This window comes from Hemicordylus capensis, chromosome 17, assembly GCF_027244095.1.
Source record: "Hemicordylus capensis ecotype Gifberg chromosome 17, rHemCap1.1.pri, whole genome shotgun sequence".
Classification (NCBI taxonomy): Eukaryota; Metazoa; Chordata; class Lepidosauria; order Squamata; family Cordylidae; genus Hemicordylus; species Hemicordylus capensis.
In genome coordinates this window covers 15,629,662-15,657,501 of record NC_069673.1, presented here as the reverse complement: position 1 = coordinate 15,657,501, position 27,840 = coordinate 15,629,662, and the positions used below count along the sequence as shown (strand labels likewise).

General features: G+C 54.4%; 1 protein-coding gene across 2 annotated transcripts in view; it reads left to right on the top strand.

The window, feature by feature from the left end:
* Nucleotides 1-27,465, top strand: part of TTLL11 (tubulin tyrosine ligase like 11) — a 40,865-nt gene extending 13,400 nt beyond the window's left edge. For both annotated transcript variants that reach the window (XM_053281939.1, XM_053281940.1), the window contains exons 6-9: nucleotides 1,108-1,232; nucleotides 13,934-14,206; nucleotides 14,342-14,448; nucleotides 19,047-27,465. In XM_053281939.1, the coding sequence (XP_053137914.1) occupies nucleotides 1,108-1,232; nucleotides 13,934-14,206; nucleotides 14,342-14,448; nucleotides 19,047-19,336 (795 nt within the window). In that variant the 3' untranslated portion in view covers nucleotides 19,337-27,465. The remainder of the gene's footprint in view (nucleotides 1-1,107; nucleotides 1,233-13,933; nucleotides 14,207-14,341; nucleotides 14,449-19,046) is intronic.
* Nucleotides 27,466-27,840: the final 375 nt, after the last annotated feature.

The following is a 27,840-nucleotide window of genomic DNA, read 5'->3' as shown; positions in this document are numbered from 1 at the left end:
CTGGCCGGAACAGGACCCCACTCCCAGAACACTTTCTGTGGGGCCCTGTGTGGGGCCACCAGCCCCCCCCACCCCGGCACCCAGTCGCCTTCCTGGAAGCTTTGGGGCCCGGCTTCCATCCACACCCAGGCCTGGGAGGTGTCGGGGGTCTGTGGTGGGATCTCCCATCCCCTTCCGTGTGCCTGGGAACACCTGAAGCGGTGCCTGCTGCCAAAGCCAGCTGCCGGCCGGCCGTCTGCTTTGGGTGCCCCGCCTTCGGCAGGGAGGCAGGCAGCTTTTTCTGGCTGCAGCCCCCAGCTGTGGAGCCCCCTCCCTCCTCGGGAGAGCCTCCTGGCACCTTCCCTCTTCACCGGGGATCCCCAGGTGATCCCCTTCTTCTCCCCCAGGCCTTTGAGCCTACTCAGAGGCTCCCGGGCGGCGGCCGTGAGCCTTTCCCAGTGCCCTTGTCTTTGCACTTGCTCCATGAGTTGCATCTGGCTCCATGGTGTTCTCCCCACCCTCATCGGCTTGCTTTGCCAAATGGTGCCAGGCAGATGCGTTCTGTAAACCAGCCGGGCCTTGGGGAGGGTCTGCCTTGCCCCCTCCCCCCGATGCCACTTTGGTGTTGTCCATCATGCCCTGGCTGGTGTGGATAGCTTTTAACCCCTATAAAACTCTCTTTGTAGACTTAAACTGCTAACATGCTTGTGGCTCTTTTTAACCCTTAAAAACTGTATTTTTTTATCCTTGTAGTTTTATTTTGTGGAATGGTGATGTCTATGCAAATCCATTCCATCAATAACCTTAGGTGCTTGGCACAGGTGGAGGGTGAACCACACCCCCTACGCTTTCCTCAGTATAAATAATGCCACTCCCCAGAGCTGCTATTAACTCCATGAGGGAAAAGACACGGGGACCCCTGTGCTTTACCCCTTGTATTCAGCGGTAGACTCTCCCTGCATATGGAGGTTCCATTCAGCTGTCCCAGCTGAGAGCTGCGGAGAGCCTGTTCTCTACGTGGCAGAGTTTGTAACTAGCTGCTGTGAGCTCCTTTGTCAGGGATTCAGTTGGGTCTTGAGTGGAGGTGCACAGAATTGCCACTGACAGTGTGTATTCTGGGAATCCAAGGTTTCTCCGGGGGTTTTCGAATACCTCCCAAGCGCAGTAGATGAAGACGTCAAGGTGCCTGTCATCCGAGACACTCTTCGGCTGGTGGATCCCCACAAGAAGAAGAGGAAGGAGGAGTCCTCACCGTAAGCCTCTTGATTTCGTGACCTTTCTCTGAGCCAAAATCAGAATTGCTCTTGGGTTTTTTAAAATTGCTCTTGGGTTTGGGGGGGGGGCGCATTTGTGCTGTTATATCCTTGCTGTTGCTGTTTTTTAAAATTGTGGATCTAGGCAATCCAAATTCTGCACGAAGAACAGCTGGATTCTTCGACCTGTACAGATTGCAGAGGTCGGCATGGTTTCTCTTGGCTCTTTTTCATGACTTGTTCTAATTTTGCTAGTCAGGGGAAGGGCCGAGGCAGGGGAGGCCCAGCCTCCACGCAGATGGTGGGAACCCCCTTGAAACTCTGCCAGTTAACTCAGATCCACTTCTCCTGCAGGAGACACTCCTGGTGGATCGGGCCCGCTTTGCACAGGAAAGCAATCCTTTCCTGGCTTTATCCTCACACCGGCTGCCGAGATTTAATTACCGCCCTGCCTCTCTCTCCTTTCTCCACCTCCTCCCCCACATCCGTGTTTTCATTTTAATAGCTTGTGCTAATATTAGATCCAAGAGTCCTGGTAATTTGCACTTGCTGTTCTACACCACTATCGCTTCGTGGGCACCGTCTCCGACTCTCGAAACACACACACACACCCGCCCGAAACTGCCATGGATTTGCATATCCATTCAGTTGGGAAGCCGGTGATGAATTGCTGGTCCCATGCTGCCTGAAGTGTGTGGAAATTGCGTGGAAAAAATGGCTCCCTTGTTTAGGGGTAATAAACGTGGGGGGTGGGGGGTTGGTGGGGAGGGGCGACCCCCTCTCTGTAATCCGGCAGATGGAACGACGCTGGGCGGAACCGGAGCCCTGCCAAAGTGAAATGTCATCTCCTGGGAATAAATTTCGTGGTGCCCCCTTCTCTCGCTCGGAACATCGCTCAGATAAAAGGTTGCAGGCAGAGACTGCCGCCATAAATCATTCTTACCGCTCATTTGGTAGCGGTGTGGCACAAAACGGAAAACACCGACAGCCGTGGAGAACAGCCCTTATCAAGAGGTTGGCCGTGATGCTGAAGGGGGTGTCTTGTTGCTGCTTCCTCCCCTCCCGAGCGCAGAAGAACAGGAGTCAGTGAGGTTGGCGGGGCAAGGTCGCTGCCGTCAATTGTGTCCTTTGCTAAGCAGGGCCCACCTTGGTTTGCATATGGATGGGAGACGCCATGTGTGAGTGAGCATTGTCTGCGGAAAGATATTCCCTTGAGGGAATGGGGCCATAGCTCAGGGGAAGAGCACCCGAGGACCTAGGTCCACTCCCTGGCAGCATCTCCAGGTAGGGCAAAACAAACCAGTAGCTCCAGGTAACCACAAAACCAAATCAAAGCAGACTTGCACACGGGACTGGTTTTTTGCAGCCACGAACACCGCCCTGGATTGCTTTTCTGCACTCCTGTTGGAACCACCCAGTTGGACTTTTTGTACGGGGCGGTATATCAATGTACTAAATAACATAAACAAAGGAACAGACAAACATCAGAACAGCCCTGCTGGATCAGGCCCAAGGAGGCCCCTCTAGTCCAACATAGTGTTTCACATACTGGCCCACCAGATGCCTCCGAGAAGCCCACAGGCAAGAGGTGAGGGCCTGCCCTCTCTCCTGCTCTTGCTCCCCTGCAGCTGGGATTATTATGCCTCTGAGGCTGGAGGTAGCCAATACTTGCCATCAGACTAGTGGCCATCAATAGACCTGTCCTCCATGAATCTGTCTAAAGCCATCCTTCTAAAGCCATACAAGCTGGTGGCCATCGCCACATCCCGTGGCAGAGAATCCCACAGATTAATTATGTGTTGTGTGAAAAAGTACTTCCTTTTGTCGGTCCTAAATTTCCTGGCCTTTAGTTTCACAGGATGACCCCTGGTTCTAGTGCTGTGAGAGAAGGAGAGAAATTTATCTCTGTCCACCCTCTCCACTCCATGCATAATTTTATACACCTCGATCTCGTCTCCTCTGAGTTGCCTCTTTTCCAAGGTAAAGTGCCCCAGATGCTGTAGCCTAGCCTCATCAGGAAGGTGCTCCAGGCCCCTGGTCATCTTGGCTGCCCTCTTCTGCACCAGCTCTCCTGGGTGCATGGATTCTCTCATTTCCTCTTCCCCGCGCCTTACAGCCTTTGCGGAGGTGTTGCTGAGCTGCAGAACTGAATGGGCGGAGCAATGCAGGCTTAAAACATACCTGCTGATGATGCAAAAGCAAATGTTTAATTAAGGTGATCATTCGTATGGATCGCTGCTGCGATCAGAGCTCCCAACCAAAGATTGGTTTCAAAAGATTTCGCGAGCGCTTCTCCTCTGGGGTCCAGTCCGCAATTAAAATGTTGAATAAGCAGGCCTTAATTGCTGACAGTTTATTGAGAAGGCCTGTTTTTCTGTTGTTCTTGTTGGGGGGCGGAGTGGGAAAAGGGAGTGAGGCATGTTTCGGATTAAACAGGGGCCCTGCACGCTGCATTTGTTCACGGGCTCTCGGCTGTCTGCCTGGAGTCTAATTGGGAACCGCGCACCCTGCTTTCGCCCGCGCACACTCCACACGGCTTTTGAAGATCGCTCCGTATCATCCCCAGCGCTTTCCCTCGTGGCACTAATGATTTTGCTTCCCTGTCATGCTGAAAAGAAATACTTGAGTCCTGCTTTATTAGTGCTAATTAGCCCGGAGAAAAATCGAGAGAGGCTTATAGTTTTTTAAAGGAAAATAATAGTTGTAAGACTGGCTGTTTTAGTCACCCATTTCCGTCATTTCAAAGCTCTGCACTTAACAAACAAACAAAAAACCAGCCGCATAAGGACTGTTTGGAACTTGCGGGCTTAAAATCAGATGCCACCAGGAGGGGTCGGATGGGTGTGATGGGGCAGGGAGGCACAGCTCAGGACCCCCACTCCACCTCACCGTGGCTTTGCCATATCCAGATCTTCAGTAGACCCAAGTGAACAACAAATGGCTTTGTACAAGTACATCTGGCATGGCTGCCGCAAAGGAATCCTGGGAAATGTAGTGTTCTCACCTCTTGGGAATCGTGGGAAATGTAGTGTTCCCACCTGGCCTGGGATTGGCTGGCTGAGCGTCCACCCCTGCTGCCCCCAGGGTCTCTCCTTGTAGCTGCTGCTGTTGTGCAGCAATGTCAGGAGACATGCTCACTGGGGCTGGATCTCTAGGAGTAGCGGGGTAGGATCAGGCTCTCCCCACCCCACCCCACCCCACCCCGCCTCAGCATGGTGTGTGTTGCAGGTCAGGGAACGGAGAGGGGGCCAGAAGGGTGGGTCTTCCAGTTTTGTAGGGGTGACCGCCACGTGTGGGGTCTCAGTGCACTCTTCAGTTACGTGAGGGAATAGCTGTGTGTACACTGTTGGCTCGTGCCATGGGCAGGGAGTAGGAAGGCCCTGGCTTAGTATCAGTAGCAGGCACCCAGCCTTCTGCTCTAGTCTGTTCAGCGGCTGAACCGTCGGCCTCTCTGCATGCCAGCTCAAGGCCCCACTCTGGCTCCAGCTCAGACCACCAGTCGTTGATCTCAGGGTGGAGAGAATGCACTCCAGGTCTGGATTTGGGCAAAGGCGCCCCTGCCCTGGCCCTGACAAAGTGCTGCTGCATCTCCAAGCTGAGGCGGTTATTTGTTCACCCTGCTGAACGCTTCTAACTTCTGGACATGATCGTCATTTGGGAAGGATGGAAGCAAGGTGGGAACAGCATTAATCCCGGAGCTGGCACTGTGATCGCAGCAGCCACCGGTTGGAAATGGAGCGGCTGTCACATCTCCGGGACCTGAAGCTGTCAGAACCGTCTATAGAGATGTCACCAGACGCACGTCCAGGAAATTAATTTATGGGGAGAAGTCATTAGTGGGGAAGCAGCCACACCAGCCTCCAGCATCCTCCAGTAAACAAACGCCCGGCTGTCAAGCCGCTGAGAGCAGCTGCTGTTGTCTGAGATGATAAAAATCCCAGACAAAGCACACTCGAGTTTGTAGCTGGAGCATCCCAGGATGGGGAGGGAGGCACGCCAGAAGGCCACCTAGCTGCCTCCTTGCCCCAGAGTCGGACCAGACCCATCCACAGTCTAGATGGTAGCATGCCTTTGCTGTGTCCTGACCAGGCGGGGAGCCTGCGTGGTACGGAGCAAGGCCTTCTGTGAGAGTTATCCTGCTGCAGGAGAATGTAAAAGGTCCTTCTGGATTAAGTGTCAGGTGCAGATGCAGATTCTAAGTATCCAGGGTAAGCGAAGGATCTTCAGGACCTGGGAGAGCTCCCAGGGAAGACAGACGTGGATCTAGCATTCCAGCCAAGTCCAACTGGACCTCATATGCATTGGACAAGGACCAAAGCACCACCCAGGTTCAATCATAGGAACATAGGAAGCTGCCATATACTGAGTCAGACTCTTGGTCTATCTAGCTCAGTATTGTTTTCACAGACTGGCAGCGGCTTCTCCAAGGATGCAGGCAGGAATCTCTCTCAGCCCTGTCTTGGAGATGCTGCCAGGGAGGGAACTTGGGACCTAGATGTTCTTCCCAGAGTGGCCCCATTATCCCCTGAGGGGAATCTCTTACAGTGCTCACACATGTAGTCTCCCATTGAAATGCAACCAGGGCGGACCCTGCTTAGCTAAGGGGCCAAGTATTGCTTGCTGCCTGGCAGCATCTCCAGGGCGCTTTCCAGATTAGCCGCTCAAAAGCGTCTAAATGCCTCATTCCGCCAAATCACATTCAAGACGTAAAACCTGCAGGGGGAGCAGTCTCGTGAAAACTTACAATCCGAAAAAACAACATCTTTTTAATGCTGGATATATGATGTCCTAGCTCTCTATCGCGGCAATTAAATCCGAAACAAGGCATTGGCAATGTGAACGGCACCCTGCTGTCCGCATAGGGACTGCGGTGTCACAACACAGGAAGTGTGGAAGCACCCTTCCGAGATCTGCCATGACCCCGTTGCAGGGTCAAATCTGGAAAGCACCCAGGTCGGGCTGGGAGAGCCGCTGCCAGTCAGTGCAGACAGACCTGAGCTGGATAGACCGAGGGCCTGATGTGGTGTAAGGCAGCTTCCTGTGTTCCTGTGAGAATGAGCAGGATTATTTGGGAGGAGGAGATCCGGAGGAGCGAAGGTGACCGCCAGGGATCTCTTTGGGAAAGACGGACAGAGCGATTGCGGGGGGAGCGCCTGAGTGGGTGATGCTTTCTTATATCTGCGTGTTGGTTTATAGCCCCAGTTTTGCCCTTCCGTTCCCTGGGCGACGCTCTACAAAAAGCACCCTCCCGCCCCCTGCAAAACACAGCATGTAGAATGGAATTCGGTGCCGTTTCCCACCCGCAGAGCAGCGTTTAGAGCACAGCGAGCGAGCGAGAAGCTGGCAAGAGCTGCTCGTCTGAACCCTTGAATGGGCAAGGAGTGCTGTGACGGTGCTGAGGGGCACAGTGTGATTGGCTCCAGAACCGTAGCCCGCCCTGGGGAATAATTGGCGGATTCTTCCAGGTTGCCTTTTGCTCTGCCTGCCCCCTCCGCCGGCTTCTCCGAGTGCAGACGGCGCCTGGGCTGCCCAATTAGCGCTTGCGTTGCTGCTGAGCGGCCGCTGACCCATTTTCCATCCGGCTTGGGCTGTCATGGTTTCAAACCCTTCTCACCCGTTCTCCAGCACAAAATGCGTTGCGTTTGAAAACTGGCTAGAGAACGTCGCCTCTGGAAGGGAAAGGAAAGCACAGAAATGGTCTCCCCTGGCTGGCAGCGGCTTCTCCAAGGTTTCAGGCAGGAGTCTTTCCCGGCCCTGCCTGGAGATGCGGGCAGGGATTTCATGGGACCTTCTGCACGCCAAGCAGATGCTCCGCCCCTGAGCTACAGCCCCCCCACACAAAGGAGGCATAAATGGGTCTCCACCTAGACCTGCTTAGCACCAGCAAGGTGGCTGCATCGCGCGCGTCCTCAGACCGTCCTCTGGGACCTCAATTTCAGGGTCGCTCGCTACCAGCATCCCCCTCTGTAAACAGAAGAGCTCTTCTTGTTGAGAATCCCAGTGTTCCCTCTGAAGCTTGCAAATTGTCAGGGGCTTCTGCCCTGGATGGCGAGCCTCTCGCGCTTGGCTCCCCTGACCTGGGAGGACGATAAAGCCGTCCTTGTTGGACCTGGGACCTTCTGCGTGCAAAGCAGGGCGTCTCTGCCACTGCGTTAACGTGCCCCATCTCCGATTTCCATGGCCAGGGGCAGGTGCTGCTGATGTGGGGCTGGGCAGGGGCAAGGGGGACGAGGAGAGGTCTAGAGACAGCCCCCATAGCCTGCCGGAGACGCCATCAATCTGTTTGCCATCCAGGGACCGCGAGGGACGGCCAAGCAGAGGACAAGGAAATCTGGGCCGACTCTGGCCCTCCCTTCTGCTCCAGCCGCCCTTCAGGTATCAGTCTCCCGGCCTCTCCCGTTTATTACCTCCGCCTGGCAGGCAGCTTTAAAGGCGCTGCACACAGCTGTGGAGCCTGCCTAGAGATTAGGGGAAGATCCCACTCCACCCTGTTGAAATTAACTTCATCACCAGGTACGGGAGGCGAGAGCCACCAACACAGACTCCCCGAGCTTCCGTCACGGCTCGGGACCCGGGTTTGTGTCTGCGGTGCCTTCTTGGCCCCCTCCCTCTGAAAGAGAAAACCGCCTCTCAGAATTGCGGCCGCTGGAGCAGGATGCGTGGGTTGCGACAGAGCGCGATGCGGTTGACCGTCCCACACCGGTGGCATTTTGACGAGAGAATGGGCCATTTTGAGGTGCTTTGAGGCAAAAGTGGGGCTTTGGTTTCCCAGGTTAAGGACTGGAAGGAGGCGAGTTTTTCTGCAACCCAACAAGAGTGTAAAATGTTGGTTTGCAGAGGTGTAAGGCTCTGAGCGGTGTCTGGAAGAATCCAGAGTGCTTCTCTCTCCTCTAAAACTGCAGCAGGGCCCAAGTTGCTGCTGTAACTTTATTGCATCCATCAGGCTTAAAAACTCCTCTCTAATCGGCCTGTCCTCTGCTGCAGTACCACGGAGCGCTCAAAAACATTAATTGCTGCTGCTCAGGGAGAATCTGTCAGCCACGAACACTCGCACAACAGTGCAGCGTTTCTGCAAGGGAAAGCCAGAGCCGCTTTGGCTGTGAGACTGGATGTCTGTTGCTCATGCCGGGGAGAAAAAGCCCGAGCCTGAGCAGAAGAGGGCTGAAGGTGGAGGGAGATAATTCAGAACTCCCAAACCCTGGCGGGAGCTTCGGATCAAGAGAGGACACCTCCCCCGGGTTGTGGTGCAGGCGAGGTGTTGTGCTGTTTTCACCGGCTGGGGAGAGGCTCCAGTCGGGGCAATCTGAATGGGAGGAGGGGGAGAGGCGAATTTGTCTGGGGGGGGGTAATTTAATTGCTTCCCCGTAGTAATCCTTCAGTCAAAGTCTAGTTGAAACCCTGGCTTTTTGAGCTTATTTCTAGCGTTTGCAGCTGCATTAGCGGGCAAACATGAACCCCCCCGTCCTTTCGTTGTTAACTAGGATCCCTAATATTCCTGCATGTATTTATTTGTGCTTCCTTCTGGAATCACCAGACCCTTCTTCCAACTGCACGGTTATCTTTGGGGTTCCCGGCCCTTTGTGCCTCCCATAAAGCATGGAGGGAGCTACTAGGCATGGCTCCTGAATTAGCCTTCTAAAAGGTCGGGTGCCGGTGACCTTGAGGATTCAGCCAGGCTCTGCTTGTCCTCTGAATTGCTGATGAATCCTGCCTTGCCAGTGGGAGGACAGAGTTCATTCTCCCCCCAGACTGAGGTTCTTCTTTAAGCCCTGCAGAAACAGGGGTGTTCGTTCTATGGCTGATACTCCCCCGCCCTCGGTACTTAGAATGTTCGTGAGGGTTGTGTGACATCACAGCAGCTCAGCCAATGACCAGTAGTGCAAATGGGTGTGTGTGTGTGTGTGTGTGTGTGTGTGTGTGTGTGTGAGTGTGTGTGTGATATATCCAGCCATTGGAGGACCCCCATTTTCCTTCTCCCCATTGCCACCCTAGAGAGCAACCCCAGAGACAACACAGGATGTTGACCAGGGGAAATTTATATATACACACACATCTACACCCACACTAAAATCCCCTTTTGATGATAAATAAATAAGCAGCACAATAAACCCTTCTGTTTTGCTTTTCAGTCACGTCACTTCCAAGGCATCTAACAGCAAAAAATTAAAACAATCAATTTAAAGTGATGTGGGCCATAAAAACAGCAGCGGGGGGGGGGACGGGGGGGACGGGACGACCACACCGATAAATCCACCGGCAACAAACTTTCAATGACAAACTAACATTTGCATATGGTCCATTAAAAGCCGCTGAGAAGACTAGAACGGTCCTGAGCTGGCACCTAGAGGCATAAATCCGTCCGGCAAGGACATGGCTGCCCAGGGTCTAAGCTGTTTAGGGCTTTACAGGTAATAACCAGCACCTTGTATTCTGCCCGGAAACCTATCGGCAGCCAGTGCAATTCTTTCAACACAGGAGTATTATTATTATTAATAATAATAATAATTCGATTTCTATACCGCCCTTCCAGAAATGGTTCAGGGCAATTTACACAGAGAAATAATAAAGAAATAAGATGGCTCCCTGTCCCCAAAGGGCTCAATCTAAAAAGAAACATAAGATAGACACCAGCAACAGTCGCTGGAGAGATGCTGTGCTGGGGGTGGAGAGGGCCAGTTACTCTCCCCCTGCTCAATACAGAGAATCACCCCGTTAAAAAGGTGCATCTTTGCCCAGTTAGCAGGGGTTCTAATATCATCTCTCCGCATTCTGGACCAACTGCAGTTTCCAGACTATGTACAAAGGCAGCCCCACATAGAGCGCATTGCAGTAATCCAGCCTAGAGGTCACCAGCAGATGGACCACTGTTCTGTCTACACAGACTGATGGGAGTTGTAGTCCGGCAACAGCTGGCGGGCCAGAGTTCTCCCAGATCCCCCATGCCCCAGTTCTGCTCCTGCTGGCGATCCTTCCAGCTGGGGGTGCCTGTGCATCTGGTCCTCACAGCCAGGCTCCTCCCAGCCCAGCCTCCCGTCTGCTGCCCTTTTTGCTTGACTCCCTAGACACTTGCGGGTCTCCAAGGACGGAGGACGGTCTCTGGCCAAGAGAGATTTGTGGCAGAGCAGGAAGCTGCATCTGGGCTTGCCCGGTCCCAATCCGGTGCTCTAACCATGCGACCCGAGACTAAGCCTATGCGTTAAGGTGCCCACGAGGTCCCTTGGCAATGATTCTGCGTGCCCAACAGCCTTCTTAGGAGGTCCCGGATGAGGCCCGGAAACCTGCGTGTGGGTGCATGCCCATTACAGTCCTCGTTTACGGTCCCTGAGCAGTTCCTGTCCATTTTCATTAGGGGGAAAGTGACAGCCAGCTGATTAAGAAATGCAAAGTAAAAAAACCCGTCCCCCGCCCCAAATACGAAATATCCTAAGCGAGCGTTTTTGCCTGCCTTCCGACAGCAGCTGCCGCCACACGGCTTTGAACTCGACAGCTGCCGGTTGGGCTGCCGGTCCCCCCCCCCCCCCGGTAAATCTCGAAGCCTTTAATTAGCAGCTGAAATGTAGGTGAGGGACAGAAAAGGGAAAAGAGAGAGAGAGGAGTGTATTAGCATAAAGATTAAGGGCCACTGAGAACGAAGAGGATACGGTGCAGACAGGGGGAGAAACATTAATAAATTAGTAATCATGTATAAAAGATAAGGAGCCTTGGATTTTCATAAGCTTTGTTCAAATTGAAATTCCTTCTCCTTTGGGGGCCTCCTTCCTCCTCCTCTTCCAGAAGCCGTTAATATTTCCTCCACTGGTGATCCCTTCTGAAGGGAGATCTGTCACCAAGCCGCAGAATTAGAGAAGGCAATGTATTGGGGTCAGACATTTGGATGTAAATGAAGCGCTGCTTTTTATGCCGGGGAGCAGCCCAGCTCTCCTTCGCGTTTGCCCTTTTGTTCCCTTAATCGAGCTCTGCCACGTGACTCGCGGGATTTAATGCGGCCGAACTTCTGAGGAATCAGGAGGGCTCCGCTTCTTCCCTTCCTGCTCCTGCTGAAGGATGGGTCTCTTCCGGGAGGTCATCCTGGACGGCCCCATTGGAAGAAAGCTCCCTCTCAGCTTTCCTGAGCCACCCTTCCAAATGCTCCAGTTCCACGGAGCAGTTAGTGAAAGTCGGGGCCAGATTGCTCCACACTGCTTGCTTTTCAAACAGTGCCCTTGTGGGCGTAGCGTCTGTTGGGCAAGGGGGGACAAAAGTCCCCAGGCTCCGCTCTGCACCAGCTCACCGGACGGTGAGTTCAAGGAACGGGGAGGGCAAGGCTTGGGTTGGTTAGGTTTGCCCCGCCCCCTCGTGACATCAGACATCAGACACAGGGGGTGTGGCTTGGGGCACTGGGGGGTACATACGATAGAGGCCCCCTGGCTGAACTTTCCCCCCGGCCGCTGGGAACCTCACTATGTCCCTGAGTGCCTTGGAAAACCCTCGGGTTCCCCAGAAGCTTCTTGGGGGGTTCCTTGGTGAGGGGATGTTTAATACAGACCTGTGTAAGTCGCTGTGTGTGTGTGTGTGTGTGTGTGTGTGTGTGTGTGTGTGTGAAACCACTGGGGCCATTTCTACTGCAAAGCCTGGCTCCGTCTAGGCTAGGGGACCAGCCTGGCAGGGCCCCCAGTCAGCTGACTCTAGGGGCCAATCCCTGCTCACTGCGCCCTACAAAACCTGGCCTCAGCAGTGTCAGATCTTGAGAAGAGCTGGGATCCTGAATCAAGGACCCCAGCACTATCTGCTGGACACCACCAAGTCAGCTCACTGGGAAAGGGGTTGCCTGACCCGAGTCTTTCTGCTCCACAGCGCCCTCCTGGCAGTGGCTGGAAGGCAAACTGCAGACAGCCTGGAAAGGGTCAGGTGACCTGGGGGGCGGGGCCAACCGGGTCCCTGCTTTTTCCGTATCAGAACTCCTCTGGGTTTAGCCTTCCAGGCTGAGCTTCTGGATGATGGAAGCAGGTGCTCCTCCTTGAGACTTTCCTGGCTTTGGCACTGGTCTGCCTTGGAACTGCCCTGACCGGTTCCGCCCATTCATATGAGGACCAAGGAATCTGGCTGGTGCCTTCTGCTGGCATCCATTCTTTCCCACCCTTGGCTTGCCCCTCGCTGTCAAACTTCACATTGTGATTTCCTTGGGGCAGGGGATCGTCTTTCTAGGGATTTCCAGCCCCCCTGAGAAGTATTTGCTGATCTCACTGAAGCCTTTCTGGCTTCCCTGAAAGAATGGCAGAGAAGAGGAGCTTAGAGAGAGGAGAGCTGGTCTGGTGGAAGCATGCGTGACTGGTCCCCTTAGCTAAGCAGGGTCTGTCCTGGTTGCATTTGAATGGGAGACTAGAAGTGTGAGCACTGAAAGATCTTCCCCTCAGGGGATGGAGCTGCTCTGGGAAGAGCAGAAGGCTTCAAGTCGCCTCCCTGGCATCATCTCCAGATAGGGCTGAGAGAGACTCCTGCCTGCAGCCTTGGAGAAGCCACTGCCAGTCTGTGAAGACAATTCTGAGCTAGATAGACCAATGGTCTGACTCAGTAGATGGCAGCTTCCTATGTTCCTAATGTCCAGCGTGCATTGGATGAGAAATTTCAGTGCCACAAAATTCAGCTTAAATAACAGCAGAACAAGGTGTTCAGTCTGAATGAAAATGGAGAGGCTGGAGATTTCCCATCTGCCTCTTGCTGTCTCTGTGCCACATTTAGTGGAATGTTCTAGAAACAAAATTATTTTGGTGTCTTCGTCGCCTTGGGACCCGCGTCATTCAGTTTACCCTGGTGGTTCCTGAACGGCAGATGGTTCCTGGCTGGGGTGTGGAGGGGGAAATGTTACAGGGTGTTTCAAGCAAGATCAGCTTAGCTAACAGGAGGGGGAGGGTGTGTGGGAGCCTTTTGACCGGCCGTTTTCCCGCAGAAAATGAAAAGGAGCATCCAGGATGGTCAGGAACTCCGATTAAGACATGACATTGTCTGTCTGTGACTGTCCCCAACCTGTGTAGGTATAGAGCTCCCTCTTTAATTAATTGCATCAGAGCACATTTGAAGGACTGTGGCAAGAAACGTGCCCTGCTCGAAAGGACCCAGGCTGCGTATGGTAGGAGTCAGCTTCCTGCGTCCGTACCTGTGTCCTTCCATCAGGATCATGGGGGCATGCCCCTCAACACTCGGGGCTAGGGGGCACCAAAGGGAGGGGGCACTAGCCCCACCCACCCACCCACCCACTTGTGGGCTTCCCTGATGCACCTTGCTGGCCACCGTGTGAGGCGGGATGCTGGACTGGATGGGCCCTTGGCCTGATCCTGCGGGGCTCTTTCATAGCTTCTTAACACTTTGCCTACAGGTAGGTTGCTGTGAGGACGAGTTTTGGAGGTTAGTCTTTTGGGGAAAGGGGCAAAGCAACTTTTCAAGGACATCATCATCATCAGTGGTAGCTGGACTGAAACTCCCCTCTCCTTCCCCCCCCTCCCCCCCCTTCTCTGTTGTACAAATGGTTCCCTCTAAGTCCGGGGATATGTTTGCAGCTGGCTCCTCTCCTAAATCCTAGAAAATGGGTTTCTGCAATGCAAACGCTGGCAGGGTGTTAATGGGCAGACACGAATGATGATGATGATGCCGCTCATGGGCGTCTGGGCGAGGGAAAAGCCAGCAGCAGCCCTCGCTGACTCGACCTGTCGCTGTTTGCTCTGCAGATCTCGGCCCACGGAGGAGGAGGAGGAGGCGGCCGCCTCGGAGGACCAGGAGGACCTGCCCAGCGAAGGCTTGATGGAGAAGCTGGAACTGGAGCCCAGCAGGAGCCCAGAACCCAGCATGCCGGCCCTCTGCCTGAAGCAGGTCTTCCCCAAGTACGCCAAGCAGTTCGGCTACCTGCGGCTGGTGGACCGGATCGCCGCCCTCTTCCTCCGCTTCCTGGGCGTGAAAGGGACCACCAAGCTGGGGCCGACGGGGTTCCGGACGTTTGTAAGGTGAGGGCTTTGGGGAGTCAAGCCCCCGGGGTTGGGGGTAGGGGATTTGAACTTGGGTCTCCCAAAGCCTGGCCGGATACGCTCTCCCCACCCGGGCCCTCCTGTTCACCTTCCTCTCTCTCCCGCTTCTGCCAGAAACTGCAAGATAAGCAACAGCGGGTTCAGCATGGCGGCGGCAGACATCCTGTATATCGACATCACCCGAAGGAGCAGCGGCCTCGGGGTGGACCAGAGGGACGCAGGTAATGGCTTGCCGCCCACTCGGGAGAGGGACTGAGGGCTCTGCTTCTCCAGGCCGCTTTCCAGACTGGCTGCTCAACAGCAGCAAAATGCCTCCGTTGAGGCAAGTCGCATTGGAAACGTAAACAGCAGGGGGAGCAGAGTCTTGCGGAAACCAACGACCCGAAAAGACAGCAATCTTTTTATGCCGGATACACGACGTCCTAGCGCTATATCGCAGCGATTAAATTCGAAACAAGGCATTGGCAATGTGAACGTGGCACCCTTCTGTCCGCATAGGGACTGCGGCGTCCCGGCACAGGAAGTGTGCAAGCACCCTTCCGAGATCTGCCGTGACCCCGTGGCAGGGTCGAGTCTGGAAAGCGCCCAGGTTGCTGCTGGAAGGGGCTGCACAGCTCTCGTTCTGTGGCAGACAGAGCTCCGTGCCTAGAGGTGGGCTGAGCCTCAGAGGCAGGCGGCCCCGAGCGTGGCTGAGGTGAGCCATGTTGGGCTACGCCAGTGGGAGCTCTGGCTCACCTTTTGAAGTCCCAAGCCAAGGGGGACACCAGGGGGACTCCTTTTTGTTTTTTGTTCCCGTTTTAGCCCTTGAGAGCTGGCTGGGGTGGTCAGTGCCTTCTGGGGGGAAGCGTGCTCAGTGGAACAGAGGGTGGCCGCATATTGCAGGATTCTCTGCTTTCCGTGCGCTCTCGCGCTTTGGTCGTCCTGAGCATCAAGCCTGCAGTGGCCACTTCTGCCAGAGCGGCTTCTAAAAACGCAGAAACAGCCCTGCAGTTTTACCGATGTGGTCAGAGGGATGGAAATGAAAAGGGGCAGGAGCGTCCTCCCAGGATTACTCCTCGGAGAGAGTGCAACGCCTTGTTCATTGCTACCCTTCCCTCTGTACAAAAGTGACATGGAGGACCAACAGGCCTGTTGACAGCTACTAGTCTGGTGGCTATAGGCCACCTCCAGCCTCAGAGAGGCAGGATGCCTCCAACTGCCAGTTGCAGGTGGAGCAACAGCAGGAGAGAGGGCATGCCCTTCCCTCTGGCCTGTGGGCTCCTTGAAGGCATCTGGTGGGCCACTGTGTGAGACAGGAGGCTGGACTAGATGGGCTTCCTGGGGCCTGATCCAGCAGGGCTGGTCTTAGATCCTTGTGACTGTAATTTTACTGTAGAGGGGGAAAGGGGTGATAGAACACCCAGAGAGCTGCACCTTTTGCCTTTCGTGGGGGGTGGGGGTAGATGTTGCAAAAAATCACCACGAGCATTTGTCCCCTGGATGGTACTCATGGCCAAAATGTGTGGGGCTGCCTCATGGGGAAGAGTCCTGGGAACGCTTCTCCCTTGGAGAAGCCCTTGCTCCTTTACACCCCCAAATGGACGTTCAGGGAGGGAGGTGGGGTGGGGAGGAGACCACCCCCCCACTCCTCACATTCCTGCCGCTGCCATAAGTCAGCAGGAAAATCCCGACGACGTCTGAATGTCATTCGGAAGTCGCAAACTGGATCCTCCAGCAGAGCCCCGGGAAGTGGCTTCCTCTCCGCGTTTCTTGCTTCCAGCCAGCGTTACCATCTGGCCTATTGTTCACTCGGGATTAGCGGGCGGTGTTCAGTTTGCATCTCAAACTGCTGCCGAGAATCTGTTGGCAGTGTGTGTCTAGCACAGATTTGTGTGTGTGTGCGTGTGCACGCACACGCGCACAGTTTGTTTATTAGCATTGCTCTTACGTTTTGCTGGCCATTTTTGGTGTGATGAGAAATCTACTGATTTGCACTCCAAGAAAGCAGCAATCTCCTCCTCTCCCTGCTCTCTGAAAGCTGCCTGCCTTCCTTTGAGCCACCCAGGAGATCCAGCATGGGCACATTTTTCCTGGATCCTCCCCCTTTCCTTTGAGCTCCATTTGGAAGCTTCCCAGAGGCTGCCCACTGTTGGAAGCAGGACGCTGGGCTAGGCAGGCCCTTGGCCTGACCCAGCAGGTCGATTCCTCCTCCTGGGAGGACATTCAGCTACAAGTCGGGAGCAGGAAGTGGGCTGGCCTGAAACTGTCCCCCAACTCATTCCCCCCCCATTGGTGGCAACACTATTCCTCCAGCCAACCAAAGTGGCAGCCATATGCCCCCCCCCACACACACACATACACTGCGGAAATGCCCTGGGAATGGCGCCACTTTATCAGCAAATGGGGAAGGATTGAGGACTTTTCCCGGCAGTGAGTTCTGTCCCGGCTCACCCACTCCCTGCCTGGTTTGATTGCCACGTCCCCTTCTTGGTGCATGCGCTGAATTCCCAGAAGAGCGAGAGGCGCTTGTGGGTGTGTACCAAGGGAAGCCACCTTGCGGGGTGAACACTAATAAAATTTGGTCCAAGAGGAGCTTAAATGGCCTCACGTCGCGGGCTCATGAAAGGGAGACGCGTGAAAAGGCGAAATTAAAAACCCACATTTGGAAAACGATGACATTTATTTTACAAGGGACGCCTCTCTTTCTCTCCTTGAGTTCCCCGTCAGGATTTTAATATGTGCTCTGGATCCTGATGGACCTGAACGGCGGGAACCCTTCTGCCTTGGTTTGGCATCCTTTCCGCTGGTTTAATTGCCGGGTTTTATTAAAAATGGTAATGGATGGGTTTTATTTTAATAGACATGACAAAGTTTCATCCTGAGGAACTGGGAGAGGAAATTAGAGTGTTCTCAGCCGGGGGGGATTTGGATAAATCCCCCTCTCCTCAGAATAAAGCACACAATTTATTGCACAAGCCATGGAGAAGCCCTTTGGGTGGCAGAGAGCACTTTCTGTGTCCCACCCCCAGATGAATTCTCCACAGACGCTTAAGGAAAAATGCAGGACCTGACCCTGCAGAGAGGAGATAACATGATTGCTAGCCTGCTATTGGTTCCCCTGCTGTGATGTCACAGAATTTCCAGTGAATGCCGCCTGACTCCCAGGTGGCGTCTGCTTCCTGTTTACATGGCAGTGCCCACCATAGAGGTAATGGACCAACGTGGCACCTGGGGCAACGGAAGGTACCTGTAGGCCGTTTGGGCAGAGTTGAGCGTTGGTTCACTCACTTTAAAAAGAGTCTCCCCATCCTTTAGCATTAAAACAACCCTAAGAGGTAGAATAGGCTGAGAATGCGATTGGCCCGAAGTCACTCAACCCATCCACGGTGAAGGGGGGATTCGAACCAGCGTCTCCGCAGCCCTCCTCTGGCCTCACAACTGCGCCCCCAGTCACATGAACATGGACACTGCCTACTACCGAGTCAGACCCTTGGCCCATCTAGCTCAGCACTGTCTAGGGGCCACCATCTTGGCCCTCTTGCAGATGTTGGACTACAGCTCTGGGGATGATGGGAGTTGCAGTCCAAAGGCAGCTGGAAGGCCAAGGTTGTGCAGCCCTGGTCTCCCCTGACTGGCAGCAGCTCTCCAAGGTTTAGGGAGACTGGAAGGAGCCTCTCACCCCGGAGTCTTGATGCTGCGCCCGAGCCGTTCTGCGGGCCAGCGCTCCCCGGACCTGGCCACATTTCTGAGCCATTGGCCAATGGCGCCGCTTCCGTCTGAGCCCAGCGTCCGCCTGTTAAGATGCCCAAGCGGAGCGAGACTGCTCTCCCTGGCTTGTTTTTCTCCTGCCGGGGAAGAGCCTCCCGCTCATTCCTTCCACGAAAGGCTGCACGTGGGTGTCATTTGGGGATGGAGGGCGGGGAGAGACGACGGGTCGGGGCCGCCTGCTCCCCCCTTCCCTTTCCACTCCACCATGACCAATACACGAACACGCCGAATCGGCAGCTGCTCCCAGCCGATAAACCTGGCGGGCTCTTTGCCAGCCCGCCTGCCACCACCTCACGGGTGACCCCAATTGCCGCTCTCTGTTGTGGGAAATTATACTTCAGAGCTGTAATTGTGTGGCTTCAAGAGAGCCCTTTCCCCCCGCCGTCTCAATAAGCCCAAACTGAGTTTACAAAATAAATAAATAAATAAAATTATAGGCCCTTTGAAGCCTTATCTGGAAATGGTTCTCCTTAAGAGTTTGCCCTTCACGGCGCCGGCTCATCCAGACACTTCCCTGAGTGCTGGCGTGTTGCGAAGGCGACCGCAGGGCACCGACCCTTTATTAATGAGGTGTTGCCGCGGAAATCTTTATTTGCAATCAGGGTTGGGGAAGTGGGGTGAGGACTAGCCAGCCTGCTCCTGCTTGCGCCGTACCTGTTGAGCTTCTGGCTCTCTCTGCTCTTATTCCCGGCTGCTACTAGGCAGGGACACACCCACGCCTGCCTACACACAGAGGAGGTGGCACGTATCAGGTCTGATCTCCAGTTAAATCCTGTTTTATAGCCTCCGTGCAAATTGGTGCCTCTGTGGAGACTTCCCTTTAAGCCGGATAATACCACGGCAGCCACCTGTCTGAAGGACAACTCCGGCTTCTTTTTTGTTTGTCAGACACTCCGAGAACAATTGATGTAGGGCGGCCAATAAATAAAACTGTTATCGTCATTATGATAATCGTTATTATTGGTCCCCTGTCCCCTGGAAAATGGTCCCCAAAGCTCAGCCAGTTGGGGGACGGGGAGGGCAGAGAAAGTCTGTGTCTCACTTCTAACGCCCCGTCTCCTTTTCCTTCCAGGAATGGGCCTGCATGCGTTTGTGGAAGCCATCTGCTTTTTGGCTCAGAGGAGGTACAAGTCTCTCTCTCTGCACGAGCAGGTGGAACTGCTGGTCGACTTCTGCGAATACAACCTGGCCGCCCTGGATGAGAAGCGCCTGGTGGCCGGCCGTGTGGCCCCCGAACGGCGGGCGGCCCTGGTGACCTGCCACCAGGACAGGCTGCACCTCAGCCCGGCCGCCCACGCGGCCCCCCGGCCCACCAGCCCGGCCGCCCATAAATTTGTCGATTATAGAAGCCCTCGGCTCTGAAGGGGCTGGATTCCGTTGGGGAGAAGCCGAGGTCTGGCGGGCCTGAAGCCGCCGGTGAAGCGGGCGCCGCTGGAGCACATCCGCTGCAGAGTCGTGGCTTAATTCCTCATGGCTTGGCTGATGGGTGCTCCTCCCATCAAGGCCCCCATGACGCCGTCCCCCTCTTTCAAGCAACAGCCATCGGCACGAGGGCCGGCTTTTTGCAACAACACCCCCTGCCCCGTTCCTGGCCGGGCGATGCAGCCAGAAAAGCGGACACCCTCCTGGGTTCTGAACGGATCCAAGAAGAGTCGCCCAGCACGAGATCATGGCAGCCGGCGCGACGGAGAACTGCTGTGCTGCAGAGCCTCGTGTCTGGGCCGTGCTTGGCCAAAGGCCACCTGGTGGGCGGAGAGGAAGGAGGAGGAGGAGGAGGGCAGTGGTGGTGGGTGGGGTGAAATTCCGGAAGTGTGCAAAGGGATGGGAGAGGATGTTGGTTTTGGTGAACTAAAATCCTATTTATGTACTCCAGCCAATTCTGTGAGGGCATTTTCCTTCCTGATGGGCCCAGGGGGGTCAAACTCCTGCTTGGTGCACCTGCTTTGCATGCGGAAGACCCCAAGTCAAGACCCCTGGTGGTCCTGGAGAGCCGCTGCCAGCCGGAGTCTGTAGGCGGGACTGAGCTCGATGGACCCATGGTCTGACTCCAGAGAAGGCAGCTCCCTGTGGTCAGGGAGGGGCCATCGCTCAGGGGCAGAAGGCCTGCTTGGCTGGAAGTCTGAAGCTCACCTCCAGTTGCAAGGATTTCTCAAGGGACAGTGTTGAGGGGGAAGACCACCCCTCTCCCTGCCTGAGCCCTTGGGAAGCCGCTGCCAGTCAGAGCAGGCAGAACTGGCTTAGCTGAGCCTTCGGTCTGATTCAGTTCCTCGTGTGGGTTGTGCACACTCACCGGGCTTGGCTGCTCCAGGGCTCTGGGCAGAGGCCCTGGACCCCTTGCATGCCGCCAGGCTGAAATCCTGCCTCCGTCAAGGGGGCCAGAGGAGAAGACTAGCTTCTCCTCCAGGGAAGCACATCCCTCCGTCTCTGAGTACTGAGGCCGGAAGCACGGGTGGAGTCCATTCCTGCAGCCCCTTAAAGAGCACACCAGGCCAGCGTGGAACCTCATCTTGGGCCCAGGATTCCGCCTTCCAGGGACAGAAACTTGCCTTTTGAACGAGGCAAAGCAGCAGACCTCTCGTCCTTCGGGCTGCTGGGCTGGGCATGCGCGATCTCCGATGAGATCTCGGAAGCGAGTGGAGGGCGGCAGGGAATTGGAGCGTGGTCCCGAGAGGGCCTGAGGCTGCCGCGTTGCTGATTAGCAGGGGCAGAGAGGCCGCCATGCCCAGGAAGCAGACCGATCGAAGCCAACCTGCCTCACTCTGCGTAGCTGGCAGGGTTCCCTTTGGGCTGCCCTTGGCACTGGATGTCGGCGGGGTCCTTTGGGCGTATAATAATACTAATACCAATACCCAGAGCTTTGTGCTTGAATCGGGCGCCTCTTTAAAAAAGAGCACCTTGCTTCCAGAGCGGTTCAGGAGGAAGGAAAGGGAATCATTGTATAGGGTGTATCCTCCCCAGATTGCCAGGCTGGGCTGCTTTGGCCTCTCCCCAAATCCCCCAGTGCCCAGGGCCTGCCCTGTCGTGCACCCGCTTCCTGTGTGGGGCTCTGGGCACTGCATCTCTTCCGGGCCCACTCAGCGCGGCTCCTTCACCCCTGTGAGAAAGGTCTGAGTAGCCACTGCACGCCTGCGTGGTTGGCGTCTAGCATCTTGGGCCGGGAGGCAGCATAGCAATCCGTCTCCTCTCTCTCTCTAACCTACCTGCCACTGTTGCAGCCAAGGAAGAACGCTGGGTTCTCAGCGAATTCTACCCCCTGGAAGGCTTGTCTCTCTCCCCCCACCGCCCACAGCTCTCCAACAGCAGGACCACCCCCCTCCAGACCCAAGGGGGTCTTGAGCCTTCCCTTCCTCCGCTTCTCCCCAGCTGGGAGAAATGTGGTTGGAAGAGAGTTCCGAAGAAGGGTGCTCCATTTCTGGCAGCGTGGTATTTTGCTGTGCTTTATGGTTTAGCCGTTGAGCTCGGGAGGTGGGGTTGCATTTTTGTGACCATCTGCAGGCGGGATATCTTACAGATAAACAAACACGGTCACCACCGCTGCATCCCAAAGCAGGGGCTGAAGCCAATGACGGAGAAGGAGTTTGCCGAAGACCACTGTGTGGCCTGATTGAAATGCCTACAGAAACTGGGTGGCATCTTTGCTTCCCTCTTGCTTGGAAGCCCAAATCTGCCTGTTTTGGAAACACTGGAAAATTGCTCTCCATACCCACCTGTCCCTGGGGACTTCATAACGGCTCCGTTTCCGCACCCTGTTTCACAGCAAGCTTTTTTCTTCTACCCAGCAACAAAATAAAACAAATGTTGCCTTTCCTCTGAAGCAGACACATCCCTGCCTTCACACAAGACAGCTGAAATCGGTCGAAGAGTGTGGCTGTTCGTGTCTGCTTGCCTGCCTTTGTAGAGGATCGCCAGCTTTTTATCTGGCCCTGCTCCTGGGCTCCTCAAAAGATGTGCAGAAATTCAGCAAAACGTTCCCCCTCGTTTTATCTCCACGCCAAGGAAAACGTTGCTTGCTAAAGTTCTCTGTGTAAGTCTGCTGTTTGAAACCAGTTAAGAGAGAGAGAGCGAGAGGGGCTGTTCCTTTAATGTGGCAACATTACCAGGCAAAAACATGGCACTTTTTTTTCTCCTGGACGTTTCCCACATTGGCCGCTGCAACGTTGCCAAGACGTGTCTGTTGAGTGCCCGTCCAGATTGCCCTCAGTGTTGCCACGTCATGACATGGGTGCCGTCCACGTTCCCCATGCTTGGATTCAAATCATAATGATGCGGTTCCGCCTCACAATGGCGTTAATGCATCACATGAAACTAGCTGTATTTTTCCGTAGTAAGGAGGCTTGATACGGACTTCTAGCATTGCAGTATTTGGCAGCATGGACTGCTTTTTTCCCTACATACGGACAGCTCTGCTGGATCAGGCCCAAGCCTATCTAGTCCAGCATCCTGTTTCCCACAATGTGCCACCACCAGATGCCCAAAGGCAAGAGGTATGTGCATGCCCAATCTGCTGCTGCTGCTCCCCTGCAACTGGTAATGAGAGGCATCGTACCTCTGAGGCTGGAGGTGGCCCACAGCCAGCAGACTAGTAGCCATGGATAGCCCTGTCCTCCATGAATCTGTCCAAGCCCCTTCTAAAGCCATCCAAGCTGGTGGCCATCACCACATCTCGTGGCAAGGAATTCCCTAGATTAATCATGCGCGGTGTGAAAAAGTACTTCCTCTTGTCGGTCCTCGATTTCCCCCGACCTTCTGTTTCATGGGGTGACCCCTGGTTCTAGTGTTCACTCCAACGGGGTTTGCGCAGGAGAACCCTCCCACCTGGGTTATTTACTTATTTACGGGTTTATATCCCACTTTCCCACTTGGGCCCCGAAGGCCTCTCACGAGCAGCCCCAACCAAAATGGCTTTCTGGGACGTTTTTAGGCACAACAAACCACCCAAGAGCCATCCAAGAGGGAGTCGATCTGGCAGAAAATCATCTGAGCTGCTGAAATGGGAGTTTAGGGTTTGGACACAACCCTAAGCTTAACTCCCCGAGGTATTTCCCCACATTTGGCAAGACCCAAAATGCAGATCAGACCCAACGAGTCACAGACAGATCCGACGTGCATGTCCATCTTTGCAAAATATCCTCAGATGCTTGCATCGCCAGAGCCGGAGGCTGTGCTGAGCTTTGGAAACGGCTGGAGAAAGGCAAGCAAACAGCCCACCTGAATCACACACTGGCTTTTCTTTTCCTCCTTTTGGTTCCTTCCCAAGCAGGTACAGTTATTAATTTTTCAAAAGCCTGCAGGACTGTATATTCATCAGGCGGGCCTGGGCTGCTCCTTCGCCAGGCGAATTGATTTCTAGATCACCATGGAAATGCAGCAGCCGGGCTCCGTCGTCGTTTTTAATCTTCCTTCCTGGCTGAGTTCCAAAGCCTTTCGCCGGCCTGGCCGAGGCCCTGGGACCCTGGAACCATTTTGCAGAGAAGAGAATTCCGCAGGGCCCGTTTGGCAGCGTGTGGGAGTTGCCCAGGACCCTTCGGATCCCTCCCCAGGATCTCGAGCTCTTAAATCTGGGTGTGTGGAGGATGAGCCTTCTCTGCAGTGCACCATGTGTGAACACGAAGGCCCTACGCAGTGCATTCATGTTTGGACCATCAGTCTCGGCTCGTTGGACCACTATGATTATTTTTTAATTTCCACATTTATGTCCCTCTTTTCCTCCAAGGAGCCTAGCGCGGTGTATTTGGCTTATCCTCACAACAACCCTGTGAGGTAGGTTAGGCTGAGGGGGAAGTGGATGGCCCAGAGCCAACCAGTGAACTTCATGGCTGAACAGGGATTTGAACCCGGCTTTCCCTGATCCTACTTGTAGCCCAAAGCCCTGTCGCCCCCGCCCCCGGCTTTTGAATCTGCAGACTCTTGCAGGATTGAACCTTGTGGGTTTTGCAGAATCCCTTGCTTCTCTCACGTCCCACGGAAGAGCGGCGTGCAGCCATCTTAGCCTCGCCAGTGATTAAGAAGGAAAGGTCTGCTTCCTCGTGCCTGTTCTCTGATCCTCCAAGCCGGAGGGACCTGTTGCTCCAGCATCACTGCAATTTTTTTTATAGCACTCTCTTCCTTGGTGGCAGAATTAAGACAGCAGCACAGACAGCAGCACAGTCAATAAATTGGTCTGTAGACCATTAGCTGATTTCTGGACCGAAATGCGGAGCGGAAGCGGCTTGTCACGTTGCTTTTCCAAAGGTGCACCACAGGGCTGGAGGATGCCTTTGTATCCCATAATAATAAGATAGAAGCTGACAGGTTTGGGGTTGCTGCTGTTTCCACCCCACCCATTCCGGTAACCCACCTGTGCTTTTTTTTTTTAACAGCCTTACTTGCTGATCTCTGTGACCCCCAAAGCCTGACCTGTTGGCTTGCTGTGTGTCAGGCGGCTATTCAGGGCATGATGTGAAGAATGGAGGTCTCCCGACCCGTTGCTTAGAAAGGGAGCCCACATTCCGGATGGGGAATGGTGCAAAACGGAGCTGCCGCGTGACGCGTGCCAAGAAATTAGCAGACGTTTGTGCAAAGTAGGCTGTAGAATATGAATCGGCAATTACCGTAATTAGATCAGGTATCTAATTGGTACCTCTGAGCAGGAGAGGGAGAAAAGGGAGCCCGTTTTCAGTCTCTGAGGCAGGGACAAGCAGCCACCTCGGATGCAATGCCGGAAAGCGTCCCCCGTGCCTCCGAGAGGGCCTTGGAGCTGGGCCCGCTTCTCCTGTCCCCGTGAGGAGTGGTGGGAGAAGCTGCATCTGCGGATGGTTTCACTTCTGTGCAGCTTCTTGTTAAAGGGCGAGGAGCTCCCACCCCATGAACAAGAGGGCCCAGAAAGCACTCCGAGTTCTGCACAGTGTGTGTACACAGTGAGTTCGTTCTGCACCCCTTGCTCTTCCCCAGCGCTGCCTTCTGAAGTCCAGGAGGATCGGAGGGGTCCTCTGGCTACTAGCCACGATGGTAGAGGCAGAGCCTCCATGGTCAGAGGCAGAATACCGGATGCTGCCGTTTCGGGCTCTGGCAAAGAGTTATGGTCTGTGCTCAGCTTCTGCACTCTTGGCCACGGTCCTGCATCAGCTCTGTGAAGTGGGAGGGTTTTGCCTGCCTGAGCCCCCAAGGGGCTAGATGTGGGGAGCCTTCATGCCTCCCGGTCCCCAGGGGAAGGTGCTGGAGGCACCCAGCTGGCTTCTGAAGGCAGGGGAGGAACTACAGCCCCACCCCCGCCAGCAGCGTCTGCAGGAACTCCCAGGCTCCAGCCAGCCAGGGCGGCCCGTTAGCTGGACGAGCCGCAGCTGGGCCACTGCCTGGCTAGCCTCATAATGGGGCCACTCTGGGAAGAGCCCCTGCCTGCTTGCATGCAGAAGGTTCCCAGTTTTTGCCCTGGCAGCATCTCCAAGACAGGGCTGAGAGAGACTCCTGCCTGCAGCCTTGGAGAAGCCACTGCCAGTCTGTGCACCCAGGGCCTCAGTGGACCCAGGGCCTGACTTGGTAGAAGGCAGCTTCCTAGGTTTTTGTCCGCCCACCTGGGAGGGACCAGTGGCCTTTGTTAAAAGCACAGCACTTTTTTTTGGAAGAAAAGGGTGGCCCCCCAGTCGTTGGAGTCTTCCTGCTCACTGGATTTGAGGTCAAGAAGGGATTCTGCCTCCCTCGGGCTGGCAGGGACCCGTGGAGGGAAAGAGCGCCTCGGTGTCCCCATGTAGCTTGGCTGGCTGGCTTGAGCCGTCTGGAATTATTTATTGTTTTATTTATTGTTAATTATCTCCATGTCTTTTCTGGGTGACGTCTGGCGACTGCTTGTGACACTGGTCCTGTGTGTGTTTTGGGGTGGTGGATGGCCAGGCCGGTGGACTAGGGGGTCTTGAGGAGCATTTCTGCTCCAGGACCCCACGATGCTGTGGACTGTGGGTGACGAAGCCTCTTTGGCACATGCGGAGCTCTGGCAGCTTCCCTGCGTATGGGTGAGCTTGCTGTGTCTCCTTTTGTTCCCTGTGCGTAGACAGGCTGCAGTTCCTCATTGGCGAGGGATGGGCCGTCTGCACATGCTCAGAGGCCCATTGCTAATCAAAGGTACGGAGTGCTTTTGTATCTGTTTCTTTAAAGACCCCAGAGAGGGGCAGAATGATGTGGAATAGGCACGGGTTTCCTTAACAGTGCGGGGGGGGAAAACAGGTCTTATGGCATCTTGTTTACAACCTAATTGCTAAAGGCGAATTCAGCTGCATTGCAGGCCAGATCCGCAGGCTTCCAGTAGGCCACACCTGCTCTAGAGTAAACCACAGACTGCCTGGCTCGTCTCTGTTCCTTTTTTAAAAGAACCTGTATCGAGAACTTTAGGCTGTTGGAGCTGTGTGTGTAAATCCAGATCTTGTTCCTTCCTTTGGGGCGGGTGGGGTTTGCAGAAGGAAGGGATGGTAGCCCACTTGAAGGGTTTCTCCAGACCTTAACCAGTGCTTGGACTCAGTGGGTGTGCAGCCAGAATTGTGTGTGAGCACCGTAGTTCTGCAGGAGGCAGGCAGGAATGGGCTCCCGGAACCTCTTTTGTTGTGAAAAGCAAAGTTCTATCCCTCATGACTGAGGAGGGCTGCTTAAAAGAGTGTAGGCAACCCCTGCTATCATCTCCAAAGCCAGAACGCACGATGCAAAACCGTTCACGCACTTTCACAACAGCAGAAATGGCTGGACAAATGACTACTTAATTTGCATAGATTATGCCACTTGAATGAGTCCTGGTGCAGAACTGTAACTTTTAAAAAACACGGAGTACATCCAGTTCAGTGTGTAGCGTGAATGTAAAATATGCACTGTCCAGATTGTGCTTGGATCCTCCCACTTTTGTCTTGGGGTGTCTGCATGGGGCACAAGCCGCTTGAGGAGGAGTCTTGGGAGCTCTTCTGTGCATTGTGTGTGAAATAAGCGAGAGTTGAAGCCAAACTGGTTCCCCTCAAATTCTCCACAAAGTCTGAAGCTGAATATTTCTAAAAAGCTTCCTTAAATCTTTTTTGTGAACCTGTATTTGACCCCTGACTCTTATTTGACGACGTTACAGTTGGTAGTTGACAGATAACATGCAATGGCAACTAACATCTGCCAGCTTTTGATATAACATGCAGTGGCACGCAGTATTTGACAAAATATAGGATATCCTACTGGGCCTGCCAAAACCAAAAGATGCCAACGAGCCTGGAGTGCTCAAACTTTGAGGTTAAATTTCACATTCAGGATGTGAGTGAGGTGTCTCGCCTTTTGCCTCTTTGGAGGTTTAAATCTGAGCATTTGGGGGAGAGATTCAGAACCTTTGCAAATGTTTGCTTCAGCTCTGGCGAAACTGGGCAACGTCCTGCTAGGCGTTCAGCCTACGGACCAAGCAGCCTATAGACGAAAACAGCATTGCTTGGACTTTCCCACCAGCAAGTGAATGTCTCTCTTAAAACACCACGGAATGCATTAAAACTTGCCTTCTTGCTCCCCTGTGGACTGTCTTCATGGTGGCCTGGCTGCCTTCTCTCGACTGTGTCTTGTGATGGTTGAAGACGACCTGGTTAAAAGAGGATGGCTGAAGATCCTCTGGCCTAGGGGTGGGGTTTTCGCGGCCAGGCAGGACTGGGATGAGACCAGGGTTCCCTTTAAGAGGGATCCCCAGATGTTGTGGACTACAACTCCCAGAACCCCCAGCTGCAATGGCTTTTGTTTGTTTGGGGGTTCTGGGAGTTGTAGTCAACAACATCTGGGAATTCCTGGTAGAGGGAACACTGGATGAGACGGGTTGTAGTGCCCAAATGTCCTCCTGCAGGTAAATGTTGTTGTTATTATTATTTTGATTTCTATATCACCCTTCCAAA